This window comes from Leptonychotes weddellii, chromosome 11 (genome assembly GCF_054177405.1).
Source record: "Leptonychotes weddellii isolate Sample4059 chromosome 11, ASM5417740v2, whole genome shotgun sequence".
In the NCBI taxonomy this organism is placed as follows: Eukaryota; Metazoa; Chordata; class Mammalia; order Carnivora; family Phocidae; genus Leptonychotes; species Leptonychotes weddellii.
This window is the reverse complement of record NC_138379.1, coordinates 85,521,004-85,539,335: the sequence shown is the minus strand read 5'-3', so window position 1 is coordinate 85,539,335 and position 18,332 is coordinate 85,521,004. Positions and strand designations below refer to the sequence as shown.

At 40.1% G+C, this 18,332-nt stretch overlaps 1 protein-coding gene across 1 annotated transcript in view; it reads left to right on the top strand.

Moving 5' to 3' along the window:
* The first annotated feature begins 3,315 nt into the window (after positions 1 to 3,315).
* Positions 3,316 to 18,332, top strand: part of NNMT (nicotinamide N-methyltransferase) — an 18,001-nt gene continuing 2,984 nt past the window's right edge. The window contains exons 1-2 of the mRNA XM_006750828.3: positions 3,316 to 3,777; positions 4,550 to 4,757. Coding sequence (XP_006750891.1) covers positions 3,624 to 3,777; positions 4,550 to 4,757 — 362 coding nt within the window. The 5' untranslated portion in view covers positions 3,316 to 3,623. The remainder of the gene's footprint in view (positions 3,778 to 4,549; positions 4,758 to 18,332) is intronic.

Below are 18,332 nucleotides of genomic sequence, written 5' to 3'. Positions count from 1 at the left end.
TGTCCATACAAGAAGATCGCCTTTCCAAGCCAATGCCCAAGACATTATCAAGTGTTTTGCTCACTGAAGTCTGTTGGAATCGAGTTCCAGTAGGAAGACCACTGGAAAAGCTGATGTGCCCTTCAATGTCCATGAGGACACCGTTGCAGCTCTGCTCAAGGACTGCTCTCATGTTCGCCACCAGGATATTCAGTTGTTCCTGAATTCGTATTCAAAAGGAAAATAAGACATCCAGGGACTCCAAATAATAAGGATAAAGCAAGAAGCATTTCGTATATACATCTTTCTTAGACTTGGGATGTGAAGTTCTGTTTTTTTAGCCGCAATTGCTAGGAAAAGGATTTGAGGGTTTTCGGTTAATTGCTTCTCAGAAAAATTCCACGGTGGACCATTGAGAAAGAAAAAGGGAAAATGCAGTTTGGGATAATGAAATAAACCACACATTTAAATTTTTGTTTGAACTGTTCAGGATCTGATTTAAAAATCTGGTCTTTGTTTTATGTGATTAAACAGTTTGTTTTCATAGAGTCTATGGTAACCTTAAAAAAGGGGAAAAAAAGCTTTTCTTTCCAGAAAAGCTTCCAGAGGCTGTTGATTTTGGAAATATATTTTCACCACATGTATATTTGTATATTCATGCATTCATAATTATAACAGACATTCATGTGCAGTGGATAGAGGGCCAACATGGGGGGCAGATTTCAATCTACAGTGAAATCTGATTCTGACTATAAATCTTGGCAGCTTCTGAAAAGGGTAGGAAAAAATTAATGACGGGATGAGGGGGCAAGGGATACTATAGTATCAAAGCCACATATAAGCTATATAACCACTATTTTCCAAAGTCCCCTGTTAAACTGACCCATGAGTGGGAAGAGGGTACGTTTCCCAAGGTAAGGATTCAATGTAAGGGAAACTATGGTTTAAATTTCTCATTACCTTGAACAGAGAACATTGAACAGAACAGATACTATTAAAGAAAACCAAATTACATCACCTTAACATATGTCACTTTGGCATTTGATTATTTTGAATTAAAGGCATTTAAAAAACCAGTAGGCCCAAGAAGGACACTCTGATCCTCCTTTTTCTTCCTGAAAGCAGGAGATAAAAGTCCCATATGAAAGGTACCCTCCTTGTTCCAGGAGGAAGGAAGACATTCTTATCACCAGAGACAGGGAATTTGGTGCTAAGAAATCTGTACACATGAACCCTATTAAAACAATCCTTACCCTCTTAGTTACTTATTTATCATTTACTACCCTTAGGCCAAACCCTTCTGTCTTGTCAATTCTTCACAGATTGATTGTTTCCTTGTCTAAGGGTATAAAGGCTTCCTGCTCTGGTCACTTTTTTTTTTTAAGATTTTATTTATTTATTTCACAGAGACATAGAGTCAGAGAGCACAAGCGGAGGGAATGGCAGAGAGAGAGAGGCAGAGGGAGAAGTAGGCTCCCCACTGTGCAGGGAGCCAGATGCGGGGCTCAATCCCAGGACCCTGGGATCATGACCTGAGCTGAAGGCAGATGCTTAACCATCTGAACCACCCAGGCGCCCCTGTTCTGGTCACTTCTTGAGGTCTTCATTCTCTTGTGAAGCCTCCCATGTACATGTAAAATATTAATAAAATTCACACGCATTTCTCCTATTAATCTGTCTCATGTCAGTTTAATTCTTAAGTCCAGCCAGAGACCCAAAGATGGGAAAGGAGAATTTTTTTCCTCTTCTATGTTATTATCATCCCAATTTTATGTGCCAAACCTGAGGCTTCCAGATCTCAAAAGTTAGTTTTTCTAACCGCCATTGTCATATGAATTGTTGGTGGCAAATCAGGATGGCAATTTTTGTCTTTTGACTTTGAGTTCTGGCTGCTTCCTGCTGGAGATACTCCACTACCCAGGTAGTTGGGAGAAGCAGGGTCTGTCAGCCATGGTGCCTCCGAGCCACTCACAATGACACCTTGTATTGATTCCACATCCTTCCCGTCTGTGACTTGACTTTTGAAGGTCCAACTGTTGCAGTAACCTGAGATGATTTGTCTGTTCCATCTAAGTCCCTGTGATGGGCAGTCTCACTACCACACAGATCTCTTTTACTACCCCAACATTTACTGGGAAGTCTCAATGACCCAGACTGGACCAGGCAGATTCTCTAAGGAACTGGATTCAGACCATGCACACCCAGTTGGCCAGCTGCGAGGAGATGGGTTAGAAGATTCTGTAAGGTCAGGTGCAGAGACCAGCATTGGGAATGTTCTGAATGGAGCCACGTGTAGTGGATGAGTAAGAGAAGCCAGTTTGCAGAGAATCAAGGCCCCTAGCCCTCCAAAGAGAGACAAAAAGAAAGAGAAAAGGAGGAAGAGAAAGACAGAGAGGGAGAGAGAGAGAAATTAGTTGCCTAATGAATTTCTGGTTCATGAGACCCAGTTAGATACCCTGCAGTGTGTTTCCACTATATTCTCCTATTAATAATTCCTTTTTCACTTGAACGTCTTTGGGTGAGTTTCTCTGGTTTGTAGCCAGACGGGCCCTTGCTAAGTCATCACCCGTGGCATATAGGGTACTCAACTGTGATTGCGTTTGCTGCAATATGACAATAGTCAACTAATCAACCAGTGTTTAGAACACTTCCTAGGTAGGTGTGATAGGCAGGCGGCTGAGCCATAGTCCTTGATCTAAAGATGGTTTTGTGTATCATTCATGTGAAAGCTAGGTTTGGGAAGTAAGATTGACACAGACAAAACCAGGAACAAATGCATGACATGACAAAATCAAGGGTTCGGCTGGGTGAGCTAATTCTAAGGGCAATGTGAGTCCAGACAAGGGAATATAAGGATTTCTTAAGGGAAGTAAAGCACTTAAATTTCATCTTGAAAGGACCGTCAGGATTTGAATGGATTGAAATGAGTGGGGAGGCTTGGGGAAGAGGTGGTTGCCAAATGGGGAGGACTGGCAGCTACTGGGGAGCTGCGGATGCACAGGGAGGGGAGTGAGGGGCGTGCAGAGCACGAGGAGAGGGTTACAGGAATGTGGCTTGCCCAGACATTGGAGGAAGCCTCATCCAGGTTTTTAAAATTGCTCCTTTACCCTCTCATTTGCTATTCCTTCTTTAGCCAATGTTCCTTAGCCCTAAAGACATTTCCTAATCCTCTTCTTTCCTCTCTTTCTTCATGACTGTCAAAAATTTAAACCATTCTTTGTGGGTCTCTTTTGGATGAATCATTACAAGAAGAATGATGGTGCCCTGGGGAAATGACCCACCGCTCTAAACTTAGTGGTTCTTCTATGAGTTAAATGATTTCCCGGACGAGCTCAGATGATTCCTCCAGCACTTGAACTTCACCCCTTGGCTGAGAATTGCATGCAGCTCGTGGCCCTCCCCTTACCACACGCACATTTCCTAGGCACTCTTGCCCAAAAGTTTCATCACCTCCTAGAGCAGCCAAAACATTCTTGGTGTATTTCTGTTAGTGTTTAACCAAATGTCGGTCCCTAAGGGGTGGGTTGAACTAACAGAAGAAAGATTGAAGCCTGAGACTTAAAAAGACAGTTTTTGCAGGGTGACTCCCTGGGTTCTGGAGGAGAGGGAGGGAGGGAGGGTAGTGGACACAGGAGCGAGCCACGATGGAACCTAGCTTCACCTCCAAGGACACTTACCTGAGACATTTTAACCCTCGGGATTACCTAGAAAAATATTACAACTTTGGGTCCAGACACTCTGCGGAAAATGAAATTCTCAGGCATCTTCTGAAAAATCTTTTCAAGATATTCTGCCTGGGTAAGTTCATGTGTTATCTGTGTGTCTCCCCGGCAAAATGTGAGACATACAGATGGAGTCTCAGGGCATGGCTGGGTTCGTGAGTAGTCATTGCTAAGTGACAGTCCTTTTGGCATTACTCATTCATTTAAAGAGAATGAAAACCAATGCTTTTTTTTGGTATGGACATTTTACAATTTACAGTGTTTTTATATGCATGATCTAATTTGGGTGTGCAAAGGGAAACGAGAAGGCAGGAGTTCTGTCCTTGATTTCACATCAATTTGCTAGGTGACCAGAGCCAGCCATTTAACCATGATGGGCCACTTAAGAAGTGAAGATTCTAGTACTTACTCTGTTTCTAACTCAAAAGAATGTTGTGAATGTGCATGAAATAAAAAGACCTCCCAACATATGAAGAATTGGATGCTTTTTGGAGAGAGAAAACTTAAAAAATTTTAAAAACAAATTTAACTTTCCCCAGAAGTATTCCTTAATAGTTTTTACATTTTCTGCGTAGCAGTCTTTCTGGATCAGGGGTCTGGACACCAGATGTACATCTTTTCTTCCTTCTCCTACACCTAAAAATATCCCAGCAGCATGCCTCCAGCCAGGATTGGGGAATGGAAAATGCAAAGATGTTAAAAAAAGATTTTGAGGGATGAGGAGTGAGTAGAGAGATGGTCTGTTTTGGGGGCTCTCTCACACAGTTCCAGCGAAGATCGTGCGTATCAGCTCTGGCTGCCGTCATATGATGCCTGATCCCCTTTCCTTGTTGCCTCCTCTAAACCAGATGGCGTGAAGGGGGACCTCCTCATCGACATTGGCTCTGGCCCCACCATCTACCAGCTTCTCTCTGCTTGTGAATCCTTCAAGGAGATCATTGCCACCGATTACACTGACCAGAACCTGCAGGAGCTGCAAAAGTGGCTGAAGAAGGAACCAGGGGCCTTTGACTGGTCCCCAGTGGTGACCTACGTGTGCGAGCTTGAGGGGAACAGGTAGAGAAACCAGGGTCTGCTTCCCGGCTTTCTGACGGTACCTGAGTGACGGTTCATTTTTCTGAACCAAGAATTATCCATAGTGCCCAAGTTAAAAAACAAAGGGAACAGAGAGAGCCCAGAGAGAAATCCAGATGGAGAATAAGGAGAGAGAGAGAACGAGCCAGAGGGGAGTGGGAGTGTGTGCATGCACGTGCGTGTACCAGAAAAGCAGAACGTGCGTGAAGACACAGAGGAGAATTGAAGAGATGGCCACTGAGCCAAGAGGAGACAAAACCTTCCCAGGACAGTGTGGGGGTGCAGCGTGCAGGTCTGGTACCATGGGACAACGACACAGGACAAGGTCAGGGAAGAGGTGAACCCGGCTCCTTACCAGCAGCTTTGGGGTGTCAGGGCTTGCCCCCCAGAGCCATCCTCCATCCCAGTGCACGGGACTCTGCCACGAGGGAGCTAATGCTGACATCATCAGACACAACAAAAAGCTGACTAGGTTTTCGAACTGGGATTAGCAGCATAAAGGAATTATCTGTAAAGAATTTGTTACTCCCCATCCACAAAAGTCAGAGCTTGACATAGTCACAACTAATGACCAACAGCTTAGCCTACCCCATCTACGGGTCAGTTTATGCAAATGAGTCTTGTTTAAATGATTAATTTCTCTCCACACGAGAACTGGTCAATAACCTACTAGCCAGAGGTGTCCCGTTCTGCATTTCGCTTTGTCTTTCTCTTGTCCTGATGTGCCTCCATCCTCTGGCGATTGCCCTGTGATGGCTCAGCCCAGTCCTGCTGTCCCTCCAGCAGCCGGAAGGCTCTGCTGCTATGCATGTTGCCGAGGCCCCACAGACTCCTTTGCAAACTGCATCAAAAGACCGCTTCAAGATTCCTCTTCCGATCCTGCTGGCCCTGTCTGCTACTTCTTATATGCTCAGTTATTTCTACCTTTCTGTCTTTTTCTACCCCCTGCTCTTACTGATTTTTTTTTTTTTTTGGTACATTTTCTCTTTCTCCACCCTCTTGCCCATGGTTTATTTTTTACATAACCCTTCCCCATTCCACTTCTTCCTGGGTTTGCACCCCCACCTTTGCTCATATACTAATCTGTATGGTACAGCGTCCTCTGTCTTTCCTTGTCTTGTTGCTCACAATGGGAAAGCATACCTGTTTTTTTAAAGATTTATTTATTTTAGAGACACAGAGAGAGAGAGCACGCGGGATGAGGGGCAGAGGGAGAGGGAGAGAGAAACTTAAGCAGAGTCACATTGAGCAGGGAGCCCGATGCGGGGCTCGATCTCCGGACCCTGAGATCGGGACCCAAGCCGAAGGTAGACGCTTAACCGACTGAGCCACCCAGGCGCCCCCAAAGCATACCTATTCTTAATGAACATATCCCATGCTTTGGTCAGGAAAGGGCTCTGACTTCCCAGCAAGACAACCCCCTTCAAGAAACAAGTGCTGACACTTTTTGGCTCTTGGTTAAAGGAACTAGCATGAGCATGTATGATGTGCCACATAGTCCTAGCTACTGGGATAGACTGTTGGACAAGAAGAGGAAACCTCGAGTCTCCTAGACCTCGTATCAGGGAAGGCAGGCACGTGTCAGATCACTTAGGGCTTTGAGGCCAGGCTAACAATCCTGTACTTCAAGTGTGATGAGAAGGCATTAGAGGTGTAACTGGGAAAGTGATGTGACCCCATTTACATTTACGAAGATCTCTTTAGCTGTTGTGTGGAGAATGGATTGGAGGGTTTAGAGGAGAATGAGAGATGCAGAAAGGAGACACTTTAATCCAGGTAAGAGATGATGGTGGCTGGGACCAGTGGATTTGTTGGTGATAGAGAGAGGAAGATGATTTTAAGAGGAATTGTTGAGATAGGCTGGATAAAAGTTTGGTAATGATTTGTCTTGGGGAATGATGACAGGGAAGTCTCAGGGATGATGGCCATGTTTCTCAACTTGAACAACAGGAGGAGTGAAGTAATATTCCAGAATCCCAGAGGCAAATGTAAAATCATGTGATCTTAACATGTCCCTAAGGAGTATGTCTACCTCCATACTCTTCTTCTGGAGTGATGGTCAATTCATTTTTCTATATGTGCACTTAAATTTGATTCTCATTGCTTCACCAAATGTGCTTATTCATGAGTCAGATTCTCTTCTGAAACTAACTCTAAAGCCTGCTTCTATTTCTTTTTTTTTTTTTTAGATTTTTAAAATTTATTTGTTTTGATAGAGAGACAGCGAGAGAGGGAATACAGCAGGCCTGCTTCTATTTCTTTAACCCCTTCATTCTCTTTTCATGGTCTGCTGAATTCTAGCTTAGTTGGAGTATTCTAAACTTCATATTTGTTTTCTTACATGTTGTTGCTACACTGTCTTATTGATAGTCAGTGTGGGTTGTCCGATGTAAGTTATCAAGGTGACTCATTGTTTATACAATTCCTTATAATATAGTATGAACAAATAGGAATTTCATATTTTGTTTCCCGATTAATGTTTTTGCTGTACGCGGAGTCACTAAACTTCCACTGGGTTTATGCTGGTCTTTCATCCCTTTTACAAGGAAAAGTAAGTCTTGAAATCAGATAGTGTAAATCCTCCTCCAACTTTGTTCTTTTTCAAAATTCTTCTGGCAATTTTAGTGTCATATATATATGACTTTATATATGTATATATATAATATATATTATATATAATTATATTTTAGTAAAATAATATAATATATATTATATATTAAACATATAATATATTTAATTTATATATTATATATAATACATTTAATATATAGTATATTTAATTTAATATATTTAACTGGAGTATAATTAACATACAGCGTTATATTAGTTTCATGTATACAATATAAAGATTCAACAATTCTATACATTACTGAGTGCTCATCATAAGTGTGCTCTCAATCCCCTTCACCTGTTTCCCCCATCCCCCCTCCCACCTCCCCTCTGGCAACCACCAGTTTGTTCTTTGTATTTAAGAGTCTGTTTCTTTTATTTGTCTCTTTTTTTCTTTCTTTGTTTTGTTTCTTAAATTCCACATATGAGTGAAATCATCTGGTATTTGTTTTCTCTGTTTGACTTATTTGACTTAGCATTATACGTTCTAGGTCCACCCATGTTGTTGCAAATGGAAAGATCACATTTTTATGGCTGAGCAATATATACACCACATCATTATCTGTTCATCCACTGATGGACACTTGGGTTGCTTCTCTATCTTGGCTATTGTAAATAATGGTGTAATACACATGGGGGAGCCTATATCTTTTCAAATTAGTGTTTTGTTTTCTTTGGGTAAATACCCAGTAGTGGAATTACTGGATCATATGGTAACTCAACTGTAATTTTTTGAGGAATCTCCACACTGTTTCCCACAGTGGCTGCACCAATTCACATTCCCACCAACAGTGCATGAGGGTTCCCTTTTCTCCACATCCTTGCCAACACTTGTTTTTTCTTGAGTTTTTGATTTTAGCCATCCTGACAAGTGTGAGGTGATACCTCATTGTGGTTTTGATTTGCATTTCCCTGATGATTAGTGATATTGAGCATGTGGTTCATGTGTCTGTTGGCCATTTGTATATCATCTTTGGAAAAATATCTATTCGGGTCCTCTGACCAGTTTAATTGGATTGTTTCTTTGGTGTGGGGTTGTATAAGCTCTTTATATGTTTTGGTTATTAACCCCTTATCAGATACGTCATTTGCAAATAACTTCTCCCATTCGGTAGGCTGCCTTGTCTTGTTGATGGTTTCCTTCACTGTGTAAAAGCTTTTTTATTGTCATTATATTTTGATATAAATTTTAGAATAAACTGGGGTGCCTGGGTGGCTCAGTCACTTAAGCGGTTAAGTATCTGCCTTGGGCTCAGGTCATGATCCCAGGGTCCTGGGGTTGAGCCCCCTCCTCAGTAGGCAGTCTGCTTTTCCCTCTCTGTCTGCCCCTCCCCCGCTTGTGTGTGCACACGCTCTCTCTCTAATAAAATAAGTAAAATCTTTAAATTTTAGAATAAACTTGTCAACTTCTTTCAAAAAAGGCTGCTGAGACTTTGATAGTGATCTTTCAATTTACAAATCAGTTTAAGAGAATGGACATATAGAATCTGCAGTCCATAAACATGATCTATCTCTGTATTTATTTAGGACTTCTTTAGTTTCTCTCAGTAATGTTTTGTAGTTCTCATATTTTGTATATATTTTGTTAAATTTTTCCTGTGTTTTATTTTTTAATGTTATTGTTAATTTTATTTTTAATTTCAAATTTTAAAAATTTGCTAGTATATAGAAATATAATTGATTTTTATATACTGACTTTGTGTCCTGTAACCTTGTTGACTTCACTAATTAAGTTTAATAGTGCTTTTTGTAGATTCCGTAGGTTTTTCTATGTACACTCTTATATCATCTGCAAATAAAAATAGTTTTACTTCTTCTATTCCAACTATAGGCCTTTTATTTATTTTTCTGGCCTTATTACTCTGGCTAGGACTTCCCTAACAATGCTGAATAGAAAAGATGAGAGTAGACATATGTGCCCTTTTCTATATTATAAGAAAAAATGTCCAACGATTCATTGTTAAGTATATTCACTATAGATTTTTCAGATATTCTTTGTCAGACAAAAATTTCTTTATATTTTTAGTTTCTGGGGAGTTCTAAATCAAATGTTGAATTTTGTTGATTTTTTTGGAATTAATTGAGATGGTCATATGACTTTTCTCCTTTATTCTGAGAATGTGAATTATATTGGAAGATTTTTGAATGTTTAAATCTAACTGGCATACACCCATTGGTTAAAGCAGTATCCTTTTTATGTATGACTGGATGTGATTTGCTAATATCTTGTTAGGGATTTTTGCATCTACGTATATGAGGGATATTGAGCTTTAATTTTTTTTTCTTATAATATGCTTAGCAGATTTTGATATCAGCATGATGCTGGATTCATATAACAAGTTGAGAATGTTTCTTCTTCCTCTATTTTTTGAAAGTGTTTGTGTATTATTAGTATTATTTCTTCCCTTTTTTTTTAAAGATTTTATTTATTTCTTTGAGAGAGACAGAGAGAGAGCACAAGCAGGGAGAGGGGCAGAGGGAGAAGCAGGCTCCCTGCTGAGCAAGGAGACTGACCTGGGGCTTGAGATCATGACTGGAGCCGAAGTCGGATGCTTAACCGACTGAGCCACCCAGGCACCCCAGTATTATTTCTTCCTTAAATGATTGATAGAATTCACCAGTAAAGCTACCTGTACCTGAAGTTTTTTTTCATGTGTGTGAAATTTTTAAAATTCACAATAGTAGTTTTTATTGGCTATTTGGATTTTCCATTTCTTCTTTGTTTTGATAAGTAGTATTTTTCAAGGAATTTATCTTACTCATCTTAGTTGTCAATTTTATTGTCATAGATTTTTTAAACAATATATCTTTATTACTCTGTTAGTAATCTTCCTTCTTTCATTCTTTTTTTTTTAAGATTTTATTTATTTATTTGACAGAGAGAGACACAGAGAGAGAGACAACACAAGCAGGGTGAGTGGGAGAGGGAGAAGCAGGCTTCCCGTGGAGCAGGGAGCCCGATGCGGGGCTCGATCCCAGGACCCTGGGACCATGACCTGAGCCGAAGGCAGACGCTTAACGACTGAGCCACCCAGGCACCCCTTTCTTTCATTCTTGATATTGGCAATTTGTCTTTTAAAAAATATCTTCATCAAACTTGTTAGAGATTGACCAATTTTATTAATCTTTTTGAAGGACCAACTTTTGGTTTTGTTGATTTTTTTCTATTGTCTGTCCATTTTCAATTGTGTTGATTTCTGCTCTTATTTTTCTTATTTTCTCTCTTCCATTTACTTTAGTTTTATATGCTCTTCTTTTTCTTGCTTCTGAAGATAGAAGCTTAGATAATTGATTTCACACATCTCTTTCTTCTAACTTAGCCCTTTAAAGCCATAAATTTCCTTTAGAATTGTTTCAGTTGCATCTCATGATTTTTGATATGTCATATTTTTATTATTATCCACTTCAGCATATTTTCTTAATTTTTTAAAAGATTTGTATATTTATTATTTGAGAGAGAGAGCATGCACAAGGGGCGGGGATGGGCAGAGAGAGAGAAGATAGAGAATCTCAAACAAACTCCCCTCTGAGCATGGAGTCCAACCCACAACCCTGAGATCATAACCTGAGCTGAAATCAAGAGTCAGACACTTAATTGACTGAGACACCCAGGTGCCTCACTTCAACATATTTTCTAATTTCCTTTGTGATTTCTTCTTTGACCTGAATTATTTAGGATTGTGTTGCTTAATTTCCAAAAATTTTAGGATTTTCTAGATATTGTTATTGGTTTCTATTTAAATTTTACTGTAGTCAGAGATTGATTTTATGGTCACCATATGGTCTACTTTGGTTAACAATCTATGTGCTTTCTACATTGAGAAGAATGTATATCATCCTGTTGTAGGTGTGGTTTCTATAAATATCAATTAAGTCAGGTAGATCGATAGTATTTTTCAAATTTTCTACATGATTTTTTGCTTATCAATTACTGATAGAAAGGCATTAAAATATCAAACTATGATTGTGGATTTATCTCTTGTTCCCCATCATTCTGTCAACATTTGCTTCATACATTTTGAAGCTTTGTTACTACCTGCATATATTTTTAGGATTGTTTTGTCTTCTTGATTTAGTGACCATTTTATCATTAAGAAATATCTCCCTTTACTGCCAGTAATGCATTTTGTCTTGAAGTCTACTTTGATATTAATATGGCCACATCAGCCTTCTTGTGCTTGGTGTTTGCATGGAGTGGTAGATAGCCTCAAAGATGGCTCCCAATAATCTTCACCTCAAATATTCATCTCTTGTTTAATTGCCTTCCTTGGGTGTCCATTTGATTTAGTGACTAGATTCTAACATGCACAATGCAGCAGAGTACTGGGACATCAATCCTGAGATTAGCTTACAAAAATACTATGGCTTCCTTATTGGGTGTTCCCTCTCACTCGCTTGTCTGGAGTGAGCTTGGAAGCAAATTTCCCCCCACTTGTACCTGCAGGTAAGACTGAAGACATGGCCAACACTGTACCTCATGAGGGACCTTGCATCAGAGGTACTCAGCTAATCTGTGCCCAGATATCTGACCCACAGAAACTAGGAAATAAGTGTCATTTTAAATCGCTAAGTTTTAGAGTAATTTATAATGCAGCAATAACTAATAGACATGGTATATCTTTTCCACCCTTTTGTTTTTAGCCTATGTGTGTTTTTATACTTAAAATGTTTTTCTTGCAAGTAGAATGTAGTAGGTCTTGCTTTTCAATCCAACGTGATGATTTCTGCCTTTTAACTGGATTCTTTAGTTTACTTATATTTAATGTAATTACTGATAATGTATGATTGAGTCTAAATCAATCATCTTGGTATATATTTTCTACTTGTCCCATCTGTTTTATTTTTCACTTATGCCTTTGTTCCCACTTCTCTTTGGTGTAATAATGTTTGGTATTCCATTAGTATAAATATAAAGATTTTTAGTATTCCTTTTTATCCTCTCTGTTGACTCTGATCTTTTCTATTGACCTCTTTTGTATTTTGTGTGAGTGTATATATGTGTGTGCATGTGTAATTTTTCTAGAAATTTCAGTATGTATTTTTAACATATCTATTACCTCATGAGCAATGTAGGATATTACAATAGTGTAATTCCTTTAACCCACTCTTGCCTTATGCACTTGTCATATATTTTACTTCATATATACTATAACATTATAATACACTGTTATTATTTTTGCTTTAAAAAGTTAGTAGTGCTTTTATTTTTTATTGCTTTTTTTATTGTGGTTAAAAAACATACCATAAAATTTAGCATCTGAACTATTTTTAAGTATATAGTTCAGTAGTTTTAAGTATATTCATATTAGTCAATAGTATTTTAAACAAACATATATAAAGTCCTTTATATTTATCTGCATATCTGTCCTCTCTAGTATTCCTCATTCATTTTTGCAGATCTAGACTTCTTTCTGGCATCACTTCCTTCATCTGAAGAACTTCTTTTAGTATTTCTTAAAATGTAGGTATGCTGGAGACAAATTCTCTCATCTTACCAATGTCAGGTAAGAATCAGTAATTTTTTTCTTCCTCATAATATGAGGAACTTAACAATTTTTGATACCCAAAGTCCTTCTGTCATCTCTCTCCCCAGTGTTTCTTGTTAAAATTGGAGATTTTAGGGATGCCTGCGTGGCTCAGTAGGTTAAGCATCTGCCTTTGGCTCAGGTCATTATGCTAGAGTCCTGGGATCGAGCCCCATGTCGGGCTCTCTGCTCAGTGGGGAGACTGCTTCTCTCTCTCCCTCTGCCCCTCCCCCCATTTGTGTGCTTGCTTGTGCATGCGCTCTCTCTCTGTATCAAATAAATAAATAAAATCTTTTTTAAAAATTGGAGATTTTAAATCCAAATATTGTAATTTAATGCATCATTTTCATATTTTCTTTCAAGATCAGTTTGGACATTTGCTTTCAGTTTGTAATCATATTTGCAATTATGTGAACATTTTAATTTTATGTTCATTTTATCTGATTTTTCTAGTTGTTTAGTTTTTAATTCTGATTCATCTTTTGGTCCACTGAATAGGCCTTCAAAATAATGTTTTCAAGAAGAACACACAAGTGACATTTTCTAAGCCCGTGTATATTGGAAACATGTTTTTGTTGCCTTTACATGTGAACAACACCATAAAATTGTTTACTATTGCCTAAATATTTCTCTATTTCTGCCCCCGCTCACTGGCATTTGGTAAGAAGTTGAGAGGCTACTTTCATATGCCATTTTAACCTATAAACCTCTTACTTAGAATTTTATGCTAGCTGTAGTCTTCAAACTGAAGATAATGTTCCTAAAAATAAATGTAATTTCAAACCTCTTTTTTTTTTCTTCTATCGACTAGGTGATTCCACAGAATGAAACTGGTATTAACTAGGGAAAAAAACAAACAAACCCTGTAGCTATGACGATTTGGGCAATATCCAAAATTATTGTATAACTAAGGAATTCCTCAGGATTTATAGAATTTCAGGGAAAGTTTATAAAAGAGTTTTTCAGTCAATCAGACAATATACCTTTCTGAGGTCCAAATCACGTCAAAAAGGCTTTTAGAACTTTCTTCTCAATTTCCCTGGCTATCACAAGCCTTTCCATCTCATTCAGAAATGAACCCTTAAAATCTAGCAAGATACTAAAAACATTGCTGCTTATCTCATGCCAGAGTCATCAGCTTGTAACAATTGGCTCCTGAGAAACTGTCCTTTCCCAATCACTGTTTGAGTAAGCAACTGTATTTTTTGGCAGTAAAATTCTGCATTCTCATGCTTATCCTTGTGCTAGATCCTGTGGCTTCAACTATTTTGAGAATGATAGTGATCCCATTCAACTTATGTCTTTCTTGCATCTTCAAGTGCCTCTATCAGCCCATAACCTATTTCCTTTGAGATTATTTTTTCTTTATCTGAAGCTCTTTCTTGTGCTGCCAAAGACAATTTGAGCCGTCTCCTGTTCCTCGGCCTTTGCTGTGGATGCATACATTTAGATACCACTCATTTTTAAAACTATCCAAGAAGTTGTAAGGCATTGGTACCAAATTCTGGCTTCACATTATTTATTTATCAAGTCAGAGAGTCACATGCTAAAATATAAATTATGACTCCAGCACAAGACAAGAAAAATGAGCGTTTACCTTAAGAAGTCCTAGAAACGGAGCTGATGAACCTCTGGGTTCCTGGAAATTGCAGCCCATGCCCTGCCTTGTGGTTCTCAGACTAAGCAGCTTCCATGTCACCTGGGAGCCTATTAAAGAATGCAGGCTCTCAGGCCCTGCTCCCAACCTACAGAACAAGAGAATCTGCATTTTAATGAGATCTGCAGGCGATGGTATGCGTTTTACAGTTTGAGAAATACTGGTGTCTAGAACAGAGCTTCCCAGCAGATATACCAGGAGGTGCTGGTGAGTGGGAATGAGTTACAGGTATGCTCTGCAAGTTCTCCTCAGTCCTCAGGGCCGCCAGGAGGGTTCTGGGGGAAGCTGGAGTCCCTCCCCCCACCATGCCTCTACAGAGAGCAGCTCTTCCACCTACCTCCACATGCCTGACAGAAGGAAGCTTGAGCACCTGTAGAGGTGAAGTAAATGCTCTCTGTACAAAGATTCTCATGTCTATTAAAAAAAATGTTTGCCTGTTGCCCCAAATAGACACACTTGGGCCACATATGTCCCACAGAGCTATTGAACTTCCTCTACCCTGAAGCATCTCTATATTTTCATGTCTTGTAAAAGATTGATATCCCTTCTCAACTTTGAGATCTTGATGGTCATGGTGCCATGTGATACCTAGGAAAAGTTTCTCCCTTTTAAAAGCATGCCTTTCTCTTAGATGTTCTCCCTGCATTCTCTCTCTGGGAAAATGCACAGGGCAGGCTGAGGAAATTTCACCTGGCCATTTCCTTCAAATTGTAAGCATTTCTACCCATATGTCCGAATGTGCCCCAAATAGAGCTATGATCTTCCCAAATTTGCTCCATTTGCTCTCATCTCCCTGGGTGTTGCCATCATCTAATTACTTGAACAAGCCAGAAGCCGAGAAGCCAAACTTGCCTCCTCCCTCTCAGTCATGTTCTGTGAGCATGCACCAAGCTCTGTCCATTTTACTTCTGAGTTTCTCTCAAACCAGTATATGTCTTCCAATATTTTCTATCCAGTCTATTTTCCTGGTTCAAGCCACCATCCTCTCCCTCCTAACTCTCCCTCCACCTCCACTCTTGTCCCAAAGGGATCGCCTCAAAATGTAGATCCGATTGCACTACTCTGTTCCTTAGCACCACCCCTTCATATCTTCCCATGAACAGGACAAAAAGGATAAAAAGCAAAATTCTTAACACGGTCCCCAAAGATCTGTCTAGTCTGGCACCTGCTGACCCCTATCACCTCCCTTTTCGACCATGCTCTGCTTTGTTTCGAGATCCAGCCTCATCAGCCTTCCCTCCTCTTTCCACCCACCACATGGCCTTTGCATGTGCTGTTTCCATTTACTGGGATATCCTCCTCCCCTCCCTACTCTCCATGGCCCTAGTGAACTCTCGTTTATTCTGTCCCTGCTTACCTGACTCCATTGTGGAGAAGCTTTCCTTGATACTTCAGACCAACTCTAGCTTCCAACATTCCTTTGTTGGCGCCATGTCCCTCTCCTTCCTAGCGTTTATCACAGTATTAATTTGTCACTTTTGTGGATGATCGTTGGATTAATTCTTTCTCCCCTCTGCCCCAGACTGCTCCAAAATGTAATCCCCACAACGATAGGATCTGTTTCTTGTTTGTTCTATCTTGGGTCCCCATTGCCCAGTACTCTTCCTGCCACATCACAGAGGTTCAAAAAAAAATTGTAAAATAAATAACTGCATGCCTTTTGCTTCCCAGCCTCTCCCACCTGAAATGTCTGTTTTTCACCTGATTCACTGTGGCCTGTACCAAAGGCTTACTAATGATTATTCCTGGCTCGTACAGTTCTTACTTTGGTATCCAAGCTTATGTAGCATTTTATATCCTTCACACATTTTGCTGGTTCTCCCTCAAGAGGGCCTGCTGGAACCTCTGGGGATGGGGCTTTGCGGAGTGAGTGTCATTGAAAGATCTCATCCAGGGCCTTCTGGTCCACCAGCTGCCTTGCAGCCAGAGGGCAGGAGGACCCTCCTCTGAACCTCAGAGTAATTTCTTGGGGTGTGGGAATATACTCTCACCAAGCACTCTTCTCAGGAGCCCTACTCTGTATCCCCTCCCTCCCCAGCACCCTCAGGCTTCATGGATTGCATATTTACAGAGGAAATAGCTGCCCTTTTTTACGTGTGTTGGAAAGAGCAGATCTTCAGACCTAGAGAAACACTCACACTGCTGTTAGCTTCCTGTGGAACCGCCTAACACCTTTCTGGGGTGTGTTGATTCCCTACCCTTTGAGCTGAAAGCCAGTCCATTTCCCTGGGCGCGCGAACAGTGCAGCGCTCAGAAGCCCTGAGATGGCATCTTGGCACAGCTACCTGGGCCACTGAGTCCCCCAGTGTTGGCTGTGTACCCAGGGACAGGCAGGTCTCCACAGCAGTGGGTGTTTCCAGCCAATTTCCCTCTCAAATTGGCACATTCTCCATGAGCTTTCTAGACTTTGCAGTGTGTCTTGCTGTTTGGGAACAATTTCCATCATCAACTGACTGGCAAGGACTAGTTCTGGGGTAACGCGTGTCTTTCAAATAGCTTAACACACAATAGGGCACAGAGATCCAACGTGCTTCTGACGTCATCACTTAAATATACAATCCCGCGGTGTTCCCAATGTAGAGGATCATCTTGAAACATGTCCAAAAACACACCCTAGTTTTCACTCCTTGGGCTTTTTCTCTACCTTCGGCTATCCATATGTGCTGATAGGTTATTTGAATTTTTCTATTCTAGATTAATTTACCATTCAAATCTGTGTTTCACAGACTTCCATAATGTTGAATTGTTATTTTTTATTCTTAAAATGTTCAGTCAAATCATCCACGTTCTAGGAGGCTGAGTGGCAGCTTTGTAACTGATTTCCCTGCTTTTAGAATCCCTGTTTGCCCAGGATTGAGAGGGGTTCCCAGGACATGGGATTTTCAGTGGGAAAACCGGGAAAGTCCAGACCAATCAGGACAAACTTGTCACCCTACTACCATTTTACCCTTGATAGGAGAGTAGGTAGCCCCAACCAAAGGTAATTATCATTCCCTGTCTCTCCTGCTTTCTTGGCTGGTAGGAATTTCCTGAAGCCAATACCTTGCTAAGCTACTTCTCTTTCTCTCCTTAGTATAAACAGCTTTCCCAAGATAAAATTAACATCACATGTGATTCACTCATTTAAAGTGTGCCACTGGATAGTTCTTAGGATATCCATGTAGTTGTGCAATCTTCACCCCAGTTCTGGAACATTTTCATAACTTCCCAAACAAACCCTGTACCCACTGACAGTCAGTCCCATTTCCCGGATCCTCTCCCTGTTGGCAACCATTGGTCTGCCCCTGGTCTTTGTAGCTTTGCCTTTTCTGGACATTTCATGTAAATGGAATCATACAATATGTGGCCTTTTGTTTCTGGTTTCTTTTACTTAGCATCCTGTTTTCAAGGTTCTTCCATGTTGTAGCATGAATCAGCACTTCATTCCTTTATATGACTGACTATGATTCCATTGCATGGGTATACCACACTTTATTTATTTCTTCATAGGTTGATGGACATTTGGGTGGTCTCCATCTTTTGGCTATGATGAATAATGTTGCTATAATTACGTGCAGTTTTTTGTGTGGGCATATGTGTTCATTTCTCTTGGAATTCCTGGGTCATGCGGTAACTGTATGATGAACCTTCTTTTTTTTCTTCTTTTTTTTAAATTTTATTTTATTATGTTATGTTAGCCACCATACATTACACCATTAGTTTTTGATGTAGTGCTCCATGATTCATTGTTTGTGCATAACCCCAGTGCTCCATGCAGAATGTACC